This window comes from Epinephelus lanceolatus, chromosome 2 (genome assembly GCF_041903045.1).
Source record: "Epinephelus lanceolatus isolate andai-2023 chromosome 2, ASM4190304v1, whole genome shotgun sequence".
In the NCBI taxonomy this organism is placed as follows: domain Eukaryota; kingdom Metazoa; phylum Chordata; class Actinopteri; order Perciformes; family Serranidae; genus Epinephelus; species Epinephelus lanceolatus.
The window spans coordinates 47,142,062-47,165,191 of record NC_135735.1 but is presented as its reverse complement, the minus strand read 5'-3'; the positions used below and the strand labels follow the sequence as shown (position 1 = coordinate 47,165,191).

The window sequence follows — 23,130 nt, the reverse complement described above, 5'->3', positions numbered from 1 at the left end:
GTGCTAAATCACAGTAATTCAATGTACATAAACTGATGTTATAGATAAATACAGTAACATTAGAGGGACATATTGTTATATCACAGTAATGTAATGGGCTTTAACTGTGAGGTTATAATTAAATATAGTAATTTTACAGGAGCATACTGCTAAATCACAGTAATTCAATGTACATAAACTGATGTTATAGATAAATACAGTAACTTTACAGGGACATACTGTTATATCACAGTAATGAAATGGGCTTTAACTGTGAGGTTATAATTAAATATAGTAATTTTACAGGAGCATACTGCAAAATCACAGTAATGTAATGTACATAAACTGTGAACAGCACAGTGAAATTCAGTAATTCACAGGGGCGTACTGTTATATCAGTAACATAATGGGCTATCATTGGGTTACAGTTGAATATAGTAATTTGATAGAAGCATACTGCTAAATTACAGCAGTATAGTGGCATAACTACTGTGAGATCACAATATACAGCTGTCATTTCACAACAATTTACTGTAAAAAATGATACCGTAATTTACTGTGAAAGTAATGCAACTAGTAGCCAGTGATTTACTGTAAATGTACAGTCAAATATTTTACAGTGCACGTGACATACAGTTATATATGTATTATACTTTGGCTATTTGAGTTCTTCCAGGCGTCCGTAAATCAGTGGATACATTTTTTGAGCGTCACACCCCCTGTAAAGTGATTCTTTTTACTATCAGGATTTAGTCCATTTGGGTCAATAACATTTGGAAAGTGTAGAGGAGCTGCAAGATTAAATCATTTCATCCCCACTCACAGGGCTGCCAACTTTTCAAAAAACCTTTGAGTGAGATTCAGCGGGGCCGACCACAATTTTGTCGTTTAGGCCTAAACATTTATTAATTATTACCTATTAATATCATAGACAATTATGTCTTAATACTTCATTTTTCTTTACCAAATACAACAGGTAACCACAAAACCTTCATTTAACATAATGTGGCCTATTACACGGACATAAATTTATATTAAAAAATAAATTCTGTGTCGATATTAATATAAATTTGTCTCTTGCATTTGTCATGAATCATGTTTCTAATTTGCCTTGTTTTACATCATTTTAGTATGGTGACTACCAAATGAACTCATAAGTGTAATTCCAACAGAGTCCTGCACGGGTCCAATTTTCAAGATCCACCCCGCCCCAACCCGGGGACGTACAAAACCGCACCCGAACCGCAAACCCGCGCATCAGGCCAATTAGTACCGCAACCCGGTCCGACCCATTGAAACACGACCCGCAGCCCGACCCGTAACCCGGATTTAAAGTAATCATTTTGGGTCATATTGGCTGAATATTGAACAGCATATCGCCACAGTTAAGGTGCCTGTAAGTAAACAACGACCTGAATGAAGCAGCTCTCACAATAAAAACCTGTCTTCAGCTCCATCATCAACCCTCTGTGTTCTTCTCCCATACGAGTGTAAAAGCACTCATTTGTTACGTTTAATGCTTTTAAACTTTTAATCTATGTAAAGGAACTTTACATGTGTAATAATAGACTTACTTTCTGTCCAGAGCGACGTTCAGCAGTTACGAGCCGTCACGTGTTTTTAGAATCCATCGAGGAGAGAAGTAATCCATCAGGAAACACTTCAGAAACATTATAAAGTGATAGTTGTACGTTTTATCCACTTATTTCTCAAATGCCTAAATAATTATTTACTGTTTTGGAAGCGGCGCTTGTTAGACGGTGGCAGCCATGTTGATTCTGTTGTCCAATCACAAATTGTGTTATTAGATGGTGAAACGCGTGACTTAGCCACGCTGGCTGGCAGAGGTCTGTAGTGTGCCTGCTCTATGGGCCCAGTGATGCAGAAGCAGATGCAGAGTTCCAGGTAATTTCATTTCACGGAAATAAAGCTTTTTGGCTTTAAGCACCACTGAGCAATTCCCATGGGAATAAACAGAGTCCCACCTTCAGTGCTGTATTCCGGTATCTTTATCTTTATACATCCATGCATGTCACCCACCAGTGGCAACATTGATTAGTTTGGTACAGCACAGTGTATCGTGGTGGGTTGTAGGTCTTGAGAAAAAGCAAATGCCATAGTCCTTTTTCTCAATTTTCTCTGGCATGTACCACAGATTTCAAAAGTATTTGTGTCTTTGACTGCAAAGGCAGCCTGGTTTTATGAAAAGTACATCTTTCCAGCAGTGAGTAGTTTTTTTTTTTTTTTTTATACTCATTTAATGATTACCAAGGCATGAGTGTGTTGAGAAATGAAAGGTATCAAATAGGCTACAACCTTTTAAAAACAGACCATCAAGCTCCACAAGTGAACCAATCCAGAGGTTAAATGTTTGAGTTTTTGTTTCAGCAAGCATCTAACACCATGGGTGTGAAAACTCCCCAGGGCTGTTTAGTGTGATTAATGTAATATAGTTTGTGTGTGTGTGTGTGTGTGTGTGTGTGTGTGTGTGTGTGTGTGTGTGTGTGTGTGTGTGTGTGTGCGCTCGTGATGTCTATTTTTGTTTGTCATCCATGCTGCAAGTTCTGGCTTGAGCCCAGTAAAACAGGCCTGTGATGGCAGTCTCATCACTCTCAGAGTGAAGATGACACTAACATTAGACTGTGTATCTCCATATTTGCTGTGAATGAGGAGGATCTCTTTAATGTCTTTTGTAACTCATTGTGTTTCTCCTGTGTTTCTCTTCAGGTGGAGCGGGAGATAGCCATCCTAAAACTCATAGAGCATCCCCACGTTTTAAAGCTGCATGACGTCTATGAAAATAAGAAATACCTGTAAGTACATGCTGCATTCACACTGTGAGCAGCCACATCATGAATGTTTTGATTTAAGATTAATTAAAGATACAACTTCAGTTTTTGAAAATGAACAGGTTTAAGCAGAAAAGATACTATGTAAAGAGATATTTGAGTAATAGCTGTCGATGGATATTTGAAATATTAAGTGATTAAGGCTTTTGTAAAATTCTGCCTGTTTGAAATTTTATTACTGATCTGGTAAATTGCCAAGATTAAAGGATAGTACTTTTAGCCCCACATCACACTGTGTTTCCATTTTTCACAAAAATGCTAAAAGATAATACAAAATGTAATACTGTTTTTTGATTTTCTATTTTTTTTTTTTTTGGCCAGGTCATCATTGTAAATGAGAACTGGTTCTCTGTTACTTCTCTGGTTAAATGAAGATAAAATAAATAAAAAAATGAATATGTAGTGACATCAACATGTCCTGACATTAACAAGCAGGTGCCAAAGACCTTACTGTGAAAGACGAAAATGCTCCATAATTTTTGGCTTTGTGATTGAACACAAACATACATTGTTTTAAGATGAAAGTCTTTAATCATCTTAAATGTACAGATTTTTTTATTTGTTTGATTGTTTTTGCAGTGATATATCCTCCCTGTATTGGTGATTTCCAATAGCTGTGAATTTTTGGTACTTCCCAGTCATATCATTACTGTAAAATAGAGATGGGGACTCACATGACTTCGAATCAAGTCAGACTCAATTCATGGATTTAATGACTTGCCTGGACAAAATAAAAAATGACTTGCAACTTGTCTTGAATTTTAACAACCGTGACTTGTGACTTTACTTGGACATGAGTCTTTAGACTTGTACTTTCCCCAAGCCCAAAGATTTAAAAGTAGGTTATTTAAAAGTGTGCCACTTTTCAATGGAATACAAACTTAACAGCGTGTTTGATCCTCTGAAATGTTAAAGCTAATAGCAAATGAATAATTGGTAACGTGGGAGAAATAAGTCTTGTCATACAAATGCCAATGAACCACTGAGGCTTGAGGCTGAGATGCTGTTTCCACAAGCAGGTCAAAAATCTGTTTTCACCGTGCTTTGAAAAATTGAAAACTGTATGATCACAGTTGATATTCTTTCACACAAAAAGTGAGGAGAGTTCCAATTTCAGCACAACTTCAGCTGACAAACATCGCTAAGATATGAAAATGATGTCTAAATTATGCCCAGGGCTGTCGACAGCACTGCAGAACACTTTAACTGTTACTGCACCTCTTCTCCATACAGCATGTGTGAGCTCTGGGGTTTTTTATTAAGGCATGAGATGTTTTATTGGTCCTCCTCACAGTAACCTGCCTCCTGCGACTGTGTAGCTTAAATGTATATCCGTGTTTTATTGTATACATTAATCTGCTGCATGTGGCTGCTGTGCTTCAGTGGCACGGCTTAATGCGCTGTTCAATAATTGATAAAGGCACCGGCGTCATCAAATGGAGCAGGAATTTGTTTTCTTAATGTTGCGAGGACAGGGACGGATGGTCATCATGGATGCAAACAGTTTGCAGTAGAAAATTTTACACTCACAAATCACAAGCGAACACGTTTCTAATTTAAATAGCTCTGACGGGTAAACGCTCGAGCAGATCCCTTAATCTGCTAATAAATCAGTCTGTGGGGAAGATGGGCTGCAGGAGGAGCCGGTGAGGATCAGCGATGTCTCGGAGACAAATGAACAGAGGACAGAGATAAAACATTTTAAACCACAGGCGCACAGACCAACACGGTGCAGAGATTTTCTCAAGGATTTACATTAAGCATCCACATACTGTGGTAACTTCAAAATGTCATAAACACTCTGTGGTTTATGACTCAATCATTTCATTAATGCCTCACTCATTCTGAGGATTGGATGTTTACTCTCTGTGTGGACTCACAAGTGGGATACTACTGAAGTACACATTTTGGGTTCTGTTCCTTATTTGAGTCTTTGTATTTTAGAGGATTTTCTACATTTTAGGGGGAAATATTTCACATTTCTTTTTATTCTACTATAGTTATCTGATGACTTTGATCACTTTGCTGATTCTGACTATGCATTCAACTTGAGATAAAATCATTAACTTTTCCTATTGTCACATAAAAAATCTCTTAAACTGTAAAATCTCAGAAACCTGGGGGGTAACAAATCCTGCACATTTGATCACATGTTCATATTTTATTAACAACAAAAAAGTAAGTTAAATTAAGCAAATTACAGACCAAGAAACAGACCTGGACCAGGGCATCAGTGAGCTCCTGGACAGTCTATGGCAGAACTTGGCAGCGTCAAATGCACCGATACATAACATCCCATAGATGCCCAACTGGATTTAGGTCAGGGGAGGAACTCTTTCACACCTGTGATGCTAATTGAGCTGCACAGTGCTGGGCTGTGAGCACAGGTCCCACTAGAGGACGTCGGGCCCTCATGCCACCTTTATGAAATCTGTTTCTGACAGTTTGGTCAGAAACATGCACACCAGTAGCCTGCTGGAGGTCATTTTGTAGGGCTCTGGCAGTGCTCCTCCTGTTCCTCCTCACACAGAGGGGCAGATACTGGTCCTGCTGCTGGGTTGATGCCCTTCTACGGCCCTCTCCAGCTCTCCTGGTGTAACAGCCAGTCTCCTGGTATCTGCTCCATACTGAGACTGTGCTGGGAGACACAGCAAACCTTCTTGCAATTGTACATATAGATGTGCCATCCTGGAGGAGCTGGACTACCTGTCCAACCTGATAGAGCTGCAAGTACTGCCTCATGCTACCAGTAGTGACAAAAGGAAAACACAAACCTAGAGAAGAATCAGTCGGGAAGGACAGAGAGAGAGCAACTGTCTGTGGCCACCATGTGCAAAAAAGCCATTGTCTTTTTGGGGGTGGTCTTGCTTTTGCCTTTTGCCACCATACTGTAGCACCTGTTATCACCTTTTATTTGCACCAAAGCAGGTGAAACTGATTCACAATCACTTGTGCTTCCTAAATGGACAGATTTATATCCCTGAAGTTTAACTGACTTGGTGTTATACTGGGACCATTAAGTGTTGCCTTTTTTGGAGCAGTGTACATTGCAACATGTGGACAGAGAAATCTTTTTGCTACATTACCATTTTTTTTTCTGCCATTATTTCAATCTTTGTCATCTCCTACAGTTGTATCTCAATTGAACTGCTCTACACTGCCTCCATGATCTCCGGGGTATTGCTTCGTTTTTCAAACGCTGAGTACTGATGGAGGGCTCTGTCCATCTCCATTACTCCATAACTTGAAAGGGTATACGGTATAGGGTATACCTCATCTGCTACCTTTTTTTTTCTACTTCATTCGACATCTGTCATGTAAATGGAAGTCTTCAATTGTGTAAAATTCCACAGGAGTGTAATATAACTATACTTTAAACGTTTTTGTGGCATCTCAGCACCACACTGCAAACTCTATCAAATACACCGTGCTGCACTTCACCACACCACAGACTGAATGGGTTTGTAGTTGCTGCAGTCGTGGGCCAATCAGATTTAGACATCTATAAAATTAAAGTAGTTTGGAGGATTTTCTCAACTTGTAGAGCAGCATGCAAACCTTCAACATATATGGTAGAAGGAAATATTTTGTACCTCAGTACATGTTACTGCTAATACTCGTATTAGTCGACCAAAAGACTTAAGTTCTTCTTTTATTACTGACCATCCTGAACTGTTTCCACTGTCTCCCTGTGCAGGTATCTGGTGCTAGAGCACGTGTCCGGTGGGGAGCTGTTTGACTACCTGGTGAAAAAGGGCCGGCTAACACCTAAAGAGGCCAGAAAATTCTTCAGACAGATCATCTCAGCCTTGGACTTCTGCCACAGCCACTCCATATGGTTTGTTACCTTTTTCGCTCAAATTAGGGAACAGAGATCATACATCATTTTTCAGTTTTTATCATTTACAATGAGTAGGCTGTGTTTGGGAAGTTCAGTTGCATACAGCTTTGTATTCCAAGTAGGGTTTGGTTCCCTTAAAATCATATGCATCCCAACAATGCTCTGTCAGTTGCCGTTTTTAGGCACTTAACAGTAAAGATTTTTTTATAGGTTAAATGGAAAAAAGCATCATAGCTGATAATTGCAGGCTCAAACAATATCAGTGCATACACGTGTATTTTAAAGCATTTCTGCTCAGAGGGGCAAAATATGGGTGGGAGCAGTGTCTGAAATCAACTAGAGGACGTTGGGCCCTCATGCCACCCTTAAGAAATCTGTTCTGACAGTTTGGTCAGAAACATGCACACCAGTAGCCTGCTGGAGGTAATTCTGTAGGGCTCTGGCAGTGAAATCAACTTTTTAACTCATCAGCCAAGTTGGCTGGTAGATGAAAAAATCCACCAACCAAGCATTTTTTTACAGGCCAAAATAATATATATTGCCTTTTTGTGTCACATATGCATTTGTGTCAGTACATTTCATTGAGATAATAAGGTATTATGTTGAATACAAACTTAAAGAAGAGGCCATATTGAACAACTCATCACCACAGCCTCAGCATGTGAGTAAGTTCCCTCCTGTAAGCAGTGTTGCAGTGTGTATGTCTAGGGCATTTATTGTGAAAGGTAAGAAGGGAAAAAGGGGTGCTAATACAAATGTGGGAGGCAATAAAGAGTTTGCTGTTTTGGTTCAAACTGTGGGGCCTCTGTGTTCTTACATAATTACTTTCTTAAGTATGGGCACAATGCTAGCTAGCAGCAGACCGGCGGCAAGTGATAGTTTAGCAAGATCGGCTGATGTCCTGTACAGTAAACACTGCTACAAAACTGGGAGCGCTCAAGAGCTGCAGAGAAGTGTACCCATAAATAACACCAAAATGCGGTAGAGACTCTTGGCATAGTTTTTTATTACATGACATTTACCTGCCAGTGTGGCAGATAGACTTCTGAGATTTAGACCCCAAACAGAAAATCTACTCATATTCAGGGTTTGACAGGTGTTAATTTCGGACCCTGGGTGGGAGGAATAGAAATTTACACAAATAGCTGCTGGAACTGATTTGTCACTGCTGAGAGTCTATTGCGTGAGAGCAAACTACATCTGATATCTAATAATCCATGAGCCAGCACCTCAAATTGTAATGAAGTCTAAAAATAGCACATGGGATAAGTTACCTTTCAGGGCTTTGTGCCAGAAATCTTCCATTTTAATCCAAACCATCATCTTTTTCATAAAACTTGAAGGCAAACTTCTTCCAACAGCCAGGGCCGTCGCAACCGGACAGGCAAACTAGGCAATTGCCTAGGGCCCTGAGCTGGAAGGGGGCCCCCAGAGACGGCTGACATTGGTCCATATCAATGACGATATGATGCCTCCAAGGTGCCTCTTGCCTGGGGCCCCCAGCTGTTGCAAGTGTCTTGAAACAGCCTTGCCAACAGCCATAAAACATGGATTAACGGCAACATTATATAATAAAAGAATCAAATTCAGCTCAGTGATAACTGTCAAGAGTCATAAAAAAAAAACAATCTTTTTTTTTTTTTTTTTTTTGCTACTCACTCATTAGCTTAGGCACTTCTACATTGCAGGAAGTTTTCCTCTACTCATAGCTTAACAAATTACATGCATTATTTCTGCTTATTTCTAGTCGCTGCATCTCCCAACAGAACAGCACAGTTGAATTTCAGCCTGCATGCACAGTTTTTCAGACCAGTATTAACGGAACAGAGCAGCTAATGTTGCTGCAAGATGTTAGTAGAGTGATATGCCTGGCTCAGCAGGTACGTCCATCTCGTAGCAGCATGGTCTACAGGTGGCATGCATTTTGTCTGTTGACCTGTATTTTCTCTGGAATTGAAAATATTTCCACACTGCTGATTAATTCCAGAGTAAATAACATTTTCCTCATCACCTTTCTCTTGGCTGCTTCCCATCATCTGCCTGGTGCTTTTTGACGGTGACACAGAATTTAAAAAAAAAAAAGGCGTTACCTAAAGATGATGATATGGATCGATGTGTGATATTCGATCATTGATCATTGGATCTATTTATTGTTACACCCCTACCAGATATGTGCAACTTGCGACATCAATTTGCTTAGCTTAGTACATAGTTAGTGCTTATCCTCCATAGTATAAAATAAATCCACTATAGAAATAGAAAGATATAAACTCAGGCAGCACCTACAATAGTTTGCTTTCTAAGAATTGTATATAAAGAGTTATTCCTAGAAGCACTGGAGTGTTTGATCAGTTTTGATGGCTGAACAACAGGTTTCCCCCTGCGTGCCTCCTCTTCAGCCTCTTTCCTCATCAGCCGTAGCCGGGGGCGACTTTAGAGGCTCCAGCTCCTCTTGATCTCTTTTCATCTCTGAGAGCACCTTTAGTTCTTCAACACATGGCTGCAGCACTGTGTATCTAAGAGCAATTGCACATCAAAGAAGTCATGCCACTGACTCTCAGCTTTAGTTGTCAAGTGTTTAGCTTTGAAGGATGAGATTTATTCTGAACTTTGTGTTTTATAGAGGAACCAAGGAGATACACAACTAGAGTCAAACACTTATCTACTGGATTCATATCCCTTAGTTATTTTGAGTAAAAGGGTACATCTGATACTGATTTGGATCTCCTTTACACTGGGAGTGCATCAGTTCTTGATGATTGAACTGTAATAAAGTAACCTTTACCACAGAAAACGCAGTGTAGGTGTAAATGCTTTCAGGTCTAATTGTTTCTCATTTCACCCACACCACCTCCACAGGTTGAAGCATAAAAAGCAAAGTGCCTACACATGTCAGGAGCTGCTGTATTAAAATGTTATTTTACATGAAACTCCAATGAAGAGGCAAAAGCAAAATGGTCATCAGGTTTGCAAAAAGAAAGCCTGGCCAATTCACACTCTGAGCAAGAAAGCAATAAAACCCATGAGCCCAAGTTGTCCTGACTTGTGCAAATAATTTTATTACAACACAAATCTGATATCAAAGAAGCCTTTAGTACAGAGTGCATACATGAGTATGACCTCACACCAAGAAACCTCACTTTGTCTTTACTTACATCCTTCCGCTGTTCTGTGTGTCAGCCATCATATGAGATATCTAAATAGGCCCTCACAGTGTCTCAATTGACAGGATTGAACCAGTTTGCACACATGTGATTAGCAAACACAGCACATCATCAAGATTTGTCGAGTCATGACTACCAGATGGCTTGCGGCTCCCACACAAAGTTGGCCACGAGTGTTAACCTAATCATGGCCCAGAGAAACCATCCATTGTCCTCACAGGATGTCACAAATTCTTATACTTAATCAATTTCTCTACCACAGTCCATTTATTTTTCTACCACACAAATGGATTACCAGGATGTAAGTGAAGGGAAACAAGTGAGACGTTATCTAGAAGTGCAGAGTCAATGATGTCTTTACCTTGCAAAACTTCTTCTGTCCCAGAATTGTTCCAGAGGAGAACAAGCTGTTTTAGATAAGAGGTTGAAATACCTTTTAAAAATCTACAGGAAGTCCAGTTGTCTTTGACTCTAGATATCCTACAGTATGACCTGGATGTCACAGACAAGTAAGACTTGGCATTTTTTTGTAGAGATTTTCAAGGGTCCAAAAGTTTGGTCTGACCCCAAACAGCCCTGTGGGAAACTCTCCTGAACTTGACATGTATAAATGTATTTTCCAATAATGAAATGATTTGCTGCACAAACCATGCTTGGATACCTGTGATGCAGACCAAGCTGACAATTTGAAACATTTAAGTGGTTCTTACATCAAGACAGCCAATCAAGCTGCAGCCACAAGCACAGCAGTGCAGGGCGGATGCAAGTTTATGCGAATTGGTAGGCTATAGTGGGCATGCACTGTATGTGACAAAAAAGGGAGTCACACTCCAAGAGTAAGAATTTAGTTTTTGAAGTTAAAAAATAATTACAGTACTTTTCAAGCTGGACCCTATTTTCCCATGTTTTTGTGTCTAACTGATTAATGGGGACAATTTTTGATATTGGTCTAGTATTAAGTGAGAGTGCTGCAGCTGGGAGCAGCGAAACAGACTATGTAACGTTCATGGAAAATTATAATTTTAAGTGTCTGACAACAATTTAGAAAGGATCCCAACATGGATAGATCTTTTATGAAAGAGTAAAATCCTTTTTGTTTAACCAGAAACAGCCCTGAAATTGCTATCGCCAAACCCACCCACCCATCACCAATCCCAGTAATTTTATAATCATAAAATCAATTCATTGAAAGTCGACAGAAACAAAATAAAACTAACAAAAAAATGTCTTTGTTTTTCTTTCCACTGTTTCAACAACACCCAACTCTGATTTGGTTGAACCCTTAATCCACACAGATAGATGTGAAAGTTTGCTGGCTCTAAACATGCTAAAATTACTATTAATTCAAATGGAGTCTGGTGTGTTTGGCAATGGAGATTTCGGGGGCTGCTTCTGGTTTAAAAAAATCTTTAACACAATGATGATTTATCTCTGGAGGGATCCTTTCCATGCTGTAATTAGTCAATTAGAGTGACAGTCTGAGCCTGTCAGTGACAAAACAAGGACTGTTAGTGGGCGTACAGTGATGGTGCTCAAATGCCCTGAGTGGTTACATTGCAACCTGCTTTGCAACCCTCTCACTCAATACTGGTATAATTTCAAAAATTGTTGTTCCCATTAATCAATTAGACACAAAAACATGGGGAAATAGGGTCCAGGTTGAAGAATATTAAAATTACGCTGTAAGCTTCAAAAAAATTTAATTTTTCACTCTTTGTCTCATGCTTTCCTTCTTGTTGTCCTCCAGCCACAGAGATTTGAAGCCTGAGAACTTGTTGTTAGACGAGAAGAACAACATCAGGATAGCAGACTTTGGCATGGCGTCTCTGCAGGTCGGGGACAGTCTGCTGGAGACCAGCTGCGGGTGAGTAAAACAAGGCACAACAAGAAATTCTCAGGTCTTAACACTTGATTCCCAAGTAGTACTCTGGTTTTAAATCCTAACCAGTGCACTCTTTGGGTCTCATTCATGAAAAGTGAGTAAATCTGTGTGTAGATTTGCACATAAAAGCCTACTCTACTAAAAACCTACTCCGGATTCAGGAACGCCGCGGGAAACTCAGATTTGATCGTAAACACTTGTGTATGATCATGAATGCCAATCCATCGTAAAGTGACAGCGCGCTCCCAGTAATCAGCAATTAACATAAATCCCCGCCCATGAATATCCAATTACCACCATAAAAGGAGTCATGGCGCAAACAAAGAAAGAGAGAGAAAGAAAAAAGAATTTTTCCAAAGCGGAGATCGAAATAATTTTGGGTGAAGTGGACTTAGGAAAAAACATTTTATTTTCTTCAGTTAGTAGTGGTGTGACAGGGACAGGCAACGCGAAGGCCTGGAGGGAGGTAACAGATGCTGTTAATGTTGTCTCCGTGGTACAAAGAACCATGTCAGAGGTGAAGCGTAAATGGTTTGATATGAAACTGGAGGCAAAGAAACGCATAATAGGCCGTAAGGTGAATCAGAAAAAGTCTCACAGAAACTGATTTCTGCTCCGACATCTAAGAGTGGGCTACAATGAGTACCGGGCCATCAAATCACAGCATCCGCGGTGAGAGGACACGGAATTGTGTGCGCTTTTACGCACGCAGGTGTAGGTGATCATGGATATTTGATGTGGGAAAGATGTAGCCAGATGTATTACCTGTTTAAGATACGTGGCGGTCTGTCCATCCGTAGCACGAGTCATGTGCACCACTTCACCACCGACCCAGCAAATGACGCTCAGGCGGAACAGATCATTACGCTCAGACGGAACAAGTGCCGAATTACGACCCCGATCACAGGACTCTTGCGGGGTTATGAGCTACGAACTCCCGCTGATTAGCTGAACATGTATCGATCTTTTTTATGAAGTAAAGATCGTGTAGTCCCCAGATGTCGGAACGAGATGAAATGATAACTGTGTTCACCTTATGGCCTATAAGCACACACAAAAAATACAGCGGTCACCAAACAAACAGAAGATTAATTTGTGGGGTTTTGAATGAAGTGGGAACGGCCGAAGGCCGAAGAGGCTGTGATCTGGCTGTCCTTACGGATATTTTTATTATCATCATTCAACATGTAGAAAGAACGTGTAATCTATTGAGTCGATTTACATAGATAATTCACAATCATGAACCTAATCTGGATCTTAAACCTGCTAATTGCCAACTAATTTAACTAAATGTGTTATATTTTTAATATTTTTGTCATGTTTAGATTACGTGTTTCAAAGGCATCTGTGTATTGTGTACATAACAGAGCGCAATATGAATTAAAATTGTAATTTCCAATAGTGACAAGCAATATTTATGTGCTTTACTAAATTTACACAAGCACTACGAGTGGTCAGGAGCAGGAGTAGATTTTGTTAGTAGCTACGAAAAGATCGGAGCTACTAAAATATTGATGAATGCGGACACGCACGTAAATTTCCGTCTGCGAACAGTTTACACACAAATTCCTTCTGCTCACGTTTCATGAATGAGACCCTTTATTACTTTTCTAAATGTAATTGAAGCAAACACATCATAAAGGTTTTTTAATTATTTCTGCAAACCTGTGCTCTATGTCCATCCTGTCGTCCTTTATCTTGGTTTGAATGTTTTCCCTTGCATCTTTTTTTAATCCTGTATTCATTCCATCACTGTACTTAAGGTGTAAAAGTGCTGCACTTGTTACTGTGAATAAATTATGTCTTTTTGAGTAAATCCACGCCAGTATTAAATGTCCTGAGCAGGATTTGCTCAGTGTACGTAGTACAAGGTTTGTGGAGTTGACTCATTACAAGAATGAGTTTTCTTTCCTGTTCTTGTTCGATCCTGATGAAAAAGTCGGGATGTTATGAGAAGTCACTAGTTCTGTGCACCATGCAAGTGTTGCACAAGGAGATAAAGTAAGAGATAACAAACCAACCAAATGCAGAGCTGCAGAGTTGGCTATCTGTATGGGTTTGTCAGTGCAAGCCAGCCCCCTTTCACAAAACAAGTAATCATTTGTTAATATAAAAAAGCACTGATGAGAGCAGCCTGAAAACAACACACCTGCTCCCATTCAAGATGCTGTAGCTGTGGAAACAGTGGAAACCTTTCAATCTGTGAGGTCCTAGTTGTTTGGTCCACAGGCTTTTGAAATCACTGTAGAATCCCGGCTGGTCTGATGTCTCCCACTCACCACAGTTAACCGCAGGCCAACCAGTGTTTCACAGAGTCAGTCGTGTGGAACAGCTGAAGCTCGACTCCTCCGGCTCAGACACGCTGCACAAAGAAAGAGAGAAAGAACTTGGACTCAGTGGGCAAAATGCTCTGCCTACAGTTACTCATTAGACTTCATTATAATTCCAACAATACACTGTTGAAAAAGTAAAAAAAAAAAAAAAAAAAAAAAAAAAAGTCAAAAGAAAAATGGCTGCCAAACAAAAAAAATTAAGTAAAATAAACAATAAATTTACAGATGTATTCATTAAAGGTTTTGTGGACAAACACTGTTTTACAGATTTTTTCCTGAATTATTAAGATCAAATACCTTTATTACTGTGCAAAACGCTCAAATGACTGACAGCAGTGGCTGCTCCTACTTCAAATAAAGTGCAAAAAAAAAAAATAATTCACAGATATTTTATTAAAGGTTTTGCAGATAAATGCTGTTTTTTTGTTTTGTTTTGTTTTGTTTTGTTGTGTTTTTTACAGTTTTTTCTACATTGTACAGGAACTGGTACTTTTGTTAATTCTTTGTTTTATAAATATACAAATTTATATATACATTTTGATATTTTAATGGCTCAGGGGGAAGCGTGCCTAAAACTTCAGTTTTGTCTGTGATTCCTCATGTGCCATTTAATGTTTCTATTGTCTAGAAGCAGTCAAAACTCTGCGACACAATGAAAGTGAGGTTGTTGCCTTAGAGGCAAGTTCTTGGCTTATAATTGCATTCACACATAATAAGTTCCCTGTTAGAATTAATTTGGGGATTTAAAGGTCAAAAGATTACATACATCTATGTTAAAACTATACCAGTGTTGGTTAAAAAGTGAACATTTAAAGGCTTAAAAGCTATTTCAACAGCTTTAAAGTGACTTAATTATAATTAAGGTATATCCTAATTATGTGTTAAATTATAATTAAAATGCTGTTGAAATATCTGTATGTACTTTAGGTGTTTAAAAAGATAAATTTAGTCCAGTCTTAAGTCAAGATCCATTTACTCCCTTATTCCTAAGCTTTTGACTGATCACTCAGTCATCATCAGCAGACAGAGTTTACTCAGCTAATATGTGGATTTTTTTATGCCTCCGCACCGGCAATAGCTGTGGCCAGAGGCATTAAGTTTTTGGGTTGTCCGTGAGTCCATCCCATCCTTGTTAACACAATATCTCAAGAACGCCTTGAGGGAATATCATTTTGGAATTTGACACAAATGTCTACTTGGATTCAACAATGAACTAATAAGGTTTTCGTAGTCATAGGTCAAAGGTCAACGGTACTGTGACCATGTCTGTCTTGTGAACATGATATCTCAAGGGAATTTCTTCAGATTTGGCATAAACATTATTGTGGACTGAACAGTAAACTGACAACATTTTGGTGGTCATAGATCAAAGGCAGAGTTGGGTATAACGTGTTACAAGAGTACTTTGATTACTTTTTGCAGTAACGAGTAACCTAACGTGTTAGTTTGCTGTTTGCTGTCAAATACTTGAATACATTTTCAAACAAGCCATCAGTTACTTCTGTTACTTTTAGAACGCTGGTCCTTCAGCTCCGAAAAGCAACAATAGTGTTTTGGTTCTAATAACGGAGATAACGTTAAACCTATCAGTCCGAAAGAAGCCATGAAGCTTGTGGCTCGCTAGGTGGTCGGAGAAATGCTGCCGTTGTCTACGGTGGAGTCTAAAAAAAGGTGGAGTAGGACTCACTGACAGACAGGTCAGACTCAGGACTTGCATTATGCCTGGTACACACTACATGACTTTTCTGCCAGTTCTGGAAGTCACTGGGTCACATTACATGATTGTGGAGTCATAAAATCGTGCCGTGACCTGGCCGACAGACATGACACACTACACGATGGTACTCACCAATTATCCCCAGTCGTCTTTCACGGCGTGTGTGATGTCATCGGGTTATTCTTGTCCTATTTTTATTACTTTTACTATTATTTGAGTCACTGTGTCTGTTCATGTGCCAGCCCAAATGTTGTTGTAGTCACCTAAAAGCGTCAGCAGATGGCAGGAGCTACATTTGAAGCACCATACGCAAACATTCAAGCTACTGTATCCTCCACAACCAAGTTCCTACAAATGTTTCACAATAAAAGCCTATTTAGAAAATGGAGGAATTCTCTCAGCCAAGGTTATAAGGGGCTTTTAATTTGAAGGAAAATCAGGAAGTGTTGAGTTTGAAATGACGGCGCGATATGTTAACTTTATAAAGACAACGAGAGCAGATAAAAAGTAAAAATACAAAGATACAGAGGGATTAATAAAAAACAGACCATCTTTAATGTAGTTTGTTTCAAATGAAGCTGGGAGCCTCTGCAGTTGTGGTGAGTAAAAGCCCCGCCACTATTTGTTAATGTTATTACTTTATGTCCGACCGTGAGGATGTACCATTGTTTGCTAGCTTGATGCTAATGACAGTAACGTTAACTCAGCGGGTTGATAAAGTGCCTCTGCTGTTTCACACCATCATTTCCCCCTTTTACTCTGTGTGGTAACATCCCTAGAGGAAATATTAAAAATGCTGGGGTGTTGTTGTCATACAGTTGTCTACGGCAGCAGATCGTTGTGTGTTTCTACTGGTCAAAGTGACGGCTGTGATGGGAGAATTGGATCTCAGTGAAGGGCAAGTGGTCCATAACTTTAATTTTGGAGACAAAAAATGTAGGCTTAGCGTCCTGTGGTCCATTGCCCATTAGGAAATGTAGAATACTCAAAGGTACTTTAAAAGTGCTTGAGTTACTTTTCTCAGGGAGTAACGTTGGAAGTACTTTAAAAGTACTTGAGTTACTTTACTCAGGGAGTAACGCAGTAAAGTAACTGGTTACTTTAAAAAAAAGTAATGCAGTAAAGTACTTTGATTACTTTTAAAGTAACCCTTACCCAACTCTGGTCAAAGGTCAAGTCTGTGTGATCTCATCTGTCTCATTCTTGTGAACATGATATCTCAAGAATACCTTGAGGGAATTTCTCAAAATTTGGCACAAATGTCCACTTGGACTGAAGAATAAAGTGATTATAATGTTGTGGTCAAAGAACAAAGGTCAAGGTCAGTGTGACCTCACAAAAGATGTTTTTGGCCGTAACTCAAGAATCCAAATGCTAATTATAAGCTGGATATTTCATATCCAAAAGGTCAATGGTCAGCTTCACTGTGACATTATAACATTCTGCATAAAACACTTTTCTGGCCATTTTTCAATGTCATATCTCAGGAACAGAAGGGGAGACATTTGGTCAGATACTGAATTGGTGACACTTATCTTAGGTGTCCACCTTGAAACTGTTCTGATTGTATAGATCCTCTGTGCTGTCAGGGGGACAGTGGGTGTGAAGCATCCATGTTTTCACAGACATGGATGTACACTAAAACTTAACTGGTGCACGCAGGCATACAACCGTGGAGCGGTAATTCTAGTTTAAACAAGCAACTATAGGACTTAAAAAAAAATAGTTGACATTTTGTTATTAGCCATAATTTGGGTAAATTTGCACAAAAGCAAGGAAGGAATTGCAAAGTGCTTCAACAATAAAAAATTAAAAAAACAAAAAACAAAAAAAAAAAACCTACACATTATAATGGAAGCAAACATTGTAAAAGATCCAGAAGTGAATAAGTGGACCTTGAGTTAAGACTGCTTTGTTAACTGTTGTTTGCAAAATGAAGAATGAACTATGGATTACTATGGAATACCAACCAGGCAACCCCTCAGAGACCCAAAGGCTGTAATATTTTAGTTTACTGCAAATTTGTTTGTTAATATTGCATGCACAAATAAGTTCCAATATAACATAAAACGACAGAGGCTTTAAATAGTACAGTTTGGATCTTTTTAAATGGGGTTGTATGAGGTAGTTATCCATAGTAAGTGTCTTCCCCAGCTTGGAGAAGCAGTCTCAGCACAGTCTCAGTACCAACACAGAAGGTTAACAATGTTCTGCTGTGGATTGAGGAAGCAGCAAAATGTATTTTAGACTCCTTAGAAAATCATCAAATCAAGTTTGAGTGTATGCTATATTTAGAAAATTTTCACAACTTAACCTCACCATCAAATGGCTAACAGCTTCAGTTCCCCATCTATGTTCTCGTCAAAGCCACCAGACTCCATTGACAAAAACAGTAATTTTAGCTTGCTAAACACAGGAGCTGTCGATCTACCCTGCCTTAGTCAGATAGTGTGTTTGTGTTAGGGTGTGACTTTGGTGAATCCAAACGAACTCTTTTGAATGCCAAAATCACATAATAACACAAACTAACTAACTGATCGAGGCAGTGGTAGACCAGGAGCAAATGTGTTCAGCGATGTTAAATAACAATTTTTTTTCAATGGAGTCTGGCCTTGAAGGGAGTGATATGACAGCTTCAGTTATCTATTGGAAATCACTGTCTGACAGCAGGATTAAGCACTAAGAATGTTCTAAAAATAGTGTACTCATAAACTGACACTGACTTTTTTAGGTGGCTAAAATACATTTTGCTGCTGCTCCTGTCCACAGCAGTACATTCCTTAGCTTCTGTGTAATTTTGAGGCTTGATTTTAAGGCCTTTATTGTTGTAGTTTTGTGGTTTTTCCCCGGGGCTCGCTAGTGGGTGGGTTCATCTGGCCTTGGTTAAGCTCATATTAAGCCCAGCTTTACCTAAATGCCAGACATCTTCTGACCTGCAAATAGCCAAAACCAAAATGCTCACTGGGTGTAACAATGCTGAGGGGTTTCCATTTGTGCAGAACCATGCTGTTAGTTTCACAGTACATGCTGACGCAACATAAGATCAGTGATTAATGCAAAGAACAGAGCTGTGTTCTTCTGTCAGATTACTCTTCCACACTTAAGTGATGCAGACAGTTTTTATAAAGAACCTCTGATGGATCCTGTAAATATCTCACGTGAGTAACAAGTCAGATGACACTTCGTATGACGTTAATGGAATTTATTAAATGTCAGTCAGAGACGACTACGGACAAGTCGCCTCAAGCAGGAAGGATGAACATTTGCTCTGGTATAATTAGATTGCAGTTAGTGCATTTTGACACGACTGTTTGAGTAGTTCAGATCGACTGGTTTTACATACATTAGCATAATTAAGCATGATGCTGGCAATGATGGAGTGTGTGTTTACTCAGGGAGCCGTGCTCACATGGTGCAGAGTTGCGATGAAACGCTATTAAAAGAGTCCTTCTCTCTGCTTCATTTGTTGTGATGAATCCACACAGAGGAAGAGCAAACGAGTGTTCTCATTGCTGTGCGTGTGATTATTTAATTATTCAGAAGACACACAGACCAAAGATCTCTGGACCACATTGGAGAACTCAGATGCATTTGTTAACTTTATGACTGTACCTCCAGCCATGACCCATTACTGATTTCACTTTAACTACAGTTCTCCTTTTGCTTTTTGCATTACTTCTGTCCCTTACTTCATTGTTTCTCAACTGATCTGCAGCACAGGAATCCCCAAAACTGCAGATTTATATCTAACAAAACAACAAAAATGCTTCTTTTCACTGTAGTATTGCTACTTCTATGTTTTAAGAAGCATTCTAGTTGTTTTAGGCCATCACATATTATTCCAGTTGTAGCTTTTCTCCATGATTGGTCACCTCTAGATTGATTTGAAGATTTTACTCGACATATAAGGCATTAAATGGCCCCTCTGTACTTAAAGGTCCAGTGTGTAGGATTTAGGGGGATATAGCCTTCTGCTAGAACTGGAAAATAATATATTAAGTATATTTTCTTCAGTGTTTAATAAAAATAAGAATCGTTGTGTTTTTGTTACCGTAGAATGAGGCACAGAGGGAGCAGGTCCGTCTATGGAGATGACCATGTTGCATCGCTATGTTTCTACAGTAGCTCAGGATGGACAAACCTAACACTAACTCACGTTTTCATGTCAGCCACTGTAGTTAGCAGCCCTTATGCAACAAGAGCAATGGAAACACACTGATTTGTAATGTGAGACTGCTTTATTCTGTGTTTTTACTAGTTTAGGTCACATGATCTGCTTGAGGTTTTTGCTCAAAGGGATTAGTTTTCATCATTAGTTGAAACTTTGGCCATGTTTGATACTGACATCTGGGGCTGAATATACAAACATTCTGAGAACACTCTCAGAGAGCTCCTAACTTAGCCTAAAAACTTTCAGTAAGGAGTCCTAGTTTAGGAAAGTTCTCAGAGCAGCTCTGAGCGAGGAAGGGACAGAAGCTTTTATCTTAGTGAGGAGGTGTGGTTGACCCTGTTGGTTGCCACAGACATGCCCTTCTGTGAGCCTGCAAGGTGTGGACACCCAGAGGAAATGAGATGAACTGCTGACTGTGAAAGTGTTGTCATTGATAGTGTGATCACTTTGCTGATGGAAGGTTGAAACAGCCACAAGTCATCACTGCTGCACTGTTGCCTTTTCTCAGTTTTTCAAGTATCTTAGTATTAATGATATTGTTAGGTGGGAAAGGTGTGCATACCCCTAATTAGATCGACCACAAATATTATCCCTGCACAATCTAATCTATGGCCTTTCATTTACTCACTGTCATTCAGTGTTTGGAGAATATTTCTCTGACCTCTATTCTGACCTCTGTTTCCACCATTTTCTCCTCTGATTAAGAAACTCTTAAGCCTCTTAAAGGATAACTTATTATTATTTTTCAACCTGGGCCCTATTTCCCCATGTGTATGTGTGCATATGATTCATGGGTACAACTCGTTCTAAAATTGGTTCAGTATTGAGGGAGGCAGATGCAGCCGGGAGCCGCAAAACGAGCAAAAACGGTAATGGGGTCAAATGCATCCCGTATAAGTTTGCGCATTAAAAGTGCTTTTTTGTCGCCACTGACCGGTTCAGATCGCCAGTGCTATCTCTGTAAATAGCATACTAGCCTTTTCCTTACCTCTGGGCTGTGTGATGTCATGAGCTTTGCTCCACTGTGTCTGTAGCTCTCTCTACTCATTGGACAGCCATTTTCTTGAGGAAGAGGTGTTTCGGGATTGGATGTCTTCTCTTCTTCGGCTGGCAGTAGTCATCGTGGGAGAAGTGAGCACTGCAGACCCGATGGTCTGCAAAGCGCAGTGTCTGGAGAGGAGTGTTAGCATCCATTTGTAGCACAACTAGCCACAACTTCAGCATCTCGCCGTCCGACAAAGGCAGCCTGTGAAAGCTGTACGGGGTGTTGCGTGACATCCTGTTCTTGCGTTCGGGAAAAAGGCCCGTTTATTTGAGCACTCCAAAAACTCCGGTAACCCTCCAGGGGGTAGCACGTAAAAGACTCCGTCCCAAACTCTGACTCTTCTAGCGTAACACACACACTTCATGCACACATACTCACTTACAGTACCCAGCGGAGCAGCCCTCCCCCCTCTCTGCTCCAACACTAACTGACAGCTGACTCCATTCATACCTCACTCACCACTGCCCCAGGGCCGCTACAATAGGCTATTTACAGAGATAGCACTGCCGATCTGAACTGGTCAGTGGCGAAAAAATGGTCAGTGCGCAAACTTATACGGGACGCATTTGCCCCTGTTACCGTTTTAGCTCGTTTCGCGGCTCCCAGCTGCATCCGCCTCCCTCAATACTGAACAAATTTTAGAACGAGTTGTACCTATGAATCATACGCACACATACACATGGGGAAATAGAGCCCAGGTTGAAAAATACCGAAGTTATCCTTTAAAAGTCCTCCTCCCTGCTCCTAACAGTTTTTCACCTTAGGAGTTCTTCTAAGGGCTAAGATGGTTTGTGAATAACTTTTACCTTTACAAGGACCTAGTCTTAACTTTAAGAGGAAATTCTAAGAAAATGTCACAATTCTAAGAATTTTATCAGAATTTCATCACTAGGAGTAACTCTTAGCACTAGGAAGCTTTGTGAATACGGCCCCTGACATTGTAACATTATATATGACAGAAAACAAGGGAAAGCATAATAGGCCCCTTTTAAGTAAATGTAAGTTGCCACTTAAATGTAACCAACTGGCCACCAATGTTGTTAGGCGTTGATATTTGGTTTAATTCAGGTTGTGATGTCAGGTGACCAAAATTAATGGCAGGACAACATCTAGAGGCCCTGACACACCAAACCTGACTTCAGAGAACGAGTGGCAACGAAAGACAACTGCTGTGTCGCCTCACATCTCATGTGTCTCAGCCAAAAAGTTGCACACAAACATACAGCAAAGACTACAGCCATCGGCCAACCAGCGTATGCTCGGCACCTGCATGAGAGGAATTAACTGTCCACACCAGCAGACGGCCGTAGTCTGTGTTCATCATTCAAAAAGGGAAACTGGAAGACCGTCTTAATGTTTGTTAGCCAGTTAGCACATTAATAAGACAATCTAATGTTGTAAGAACAGAGCATATTTACAGTGCACCAGTGAACAATAACACAAACCATCAGGAGACGTTTCTGCTAAAGAGCTCAATGGCTAAAGAAAGGTAATCCTATCTTATGTAACAAGTTTGTTTTGGTCTCACTCTCTTTTGACTTTAGCTCTTTGTTCACTTTCCTCACTTCTGTTTCTCTTCTTGTTTGCTGAGCTGAACTGCCAATCAGAGTGATTTCGTTCACTGACTGGGGCTGACGACAGGCAACAGTGCAGGACACACCACACCGCCTTGTGTAAAAGACACTCACCACTGGCTGAAAATTGACCAACGGCCAACCATCAGCTTTGTGTGTCAGAGCCTTGATGCTAACAGCAATTTGACATAGAATACTGACAATAGATGATGTTAATATTTTGCAATAATAGTTATGTATAATATAATAGTTGTGTTAATATTTTGTATAAGTTTTAAGTTGTGTTGTTAAGTAACCAAAATCCAGCTTTTTCGAAACATCCCATGCCAACATCATCTTAAATAGAATAACGTAGTTATTTGTAAGTTAGTTGTAAGGTACATCTGCAAGACGATGTGACAACGTCCACACTGTGAAATTTTAACGGAGTAAGCCACTTATATCGTCGACATGATTTTTATTATTCCAGCCAAAATTTAAAGTCTCTCAGAAGTAAGAGTCCAACATCTTTCTGTCATACTGATGTCCATTGCCAGCTGGGTGATAAATTGGATGTATAAAGAAGCAACAGATGT

The 23,130-nt window shown here is 39.7% G+C and overlaps 1 protein-coding gene across 10 annotated transcripts in view; it reads left to right on the top strand.

The window, feature by feature from the left end:
* The window catches only part of LOC117258502 (serine/threonine-protein kinase BRSK2-like), a 218,365-nt gene that overhangs the window by 132,525 nt on the left and 62,710 nt on the right, over nt 1-23,130 (top strand). For all 10 annotated transcript variants that reach the window (XM_078162083.1, XM_078162080.1, XM_033629509.2 and 7 more), the window contains exons 3-5: nt 2,707-2,792; nt 6,526-6,666; nt 11,581-11,697. In XM_078162083.1, the coding sequence (XP_078018209.1) occupies nt 2,707-2,792; nt 6,526-6,666; nt 11,581-11,697 (344 nt within the window). The remainder of the gene's footprint in view (nt 1-2,706; nt 2,793-6,525; nt 6,667-11,580; nt 11,698-23,130) is intronic.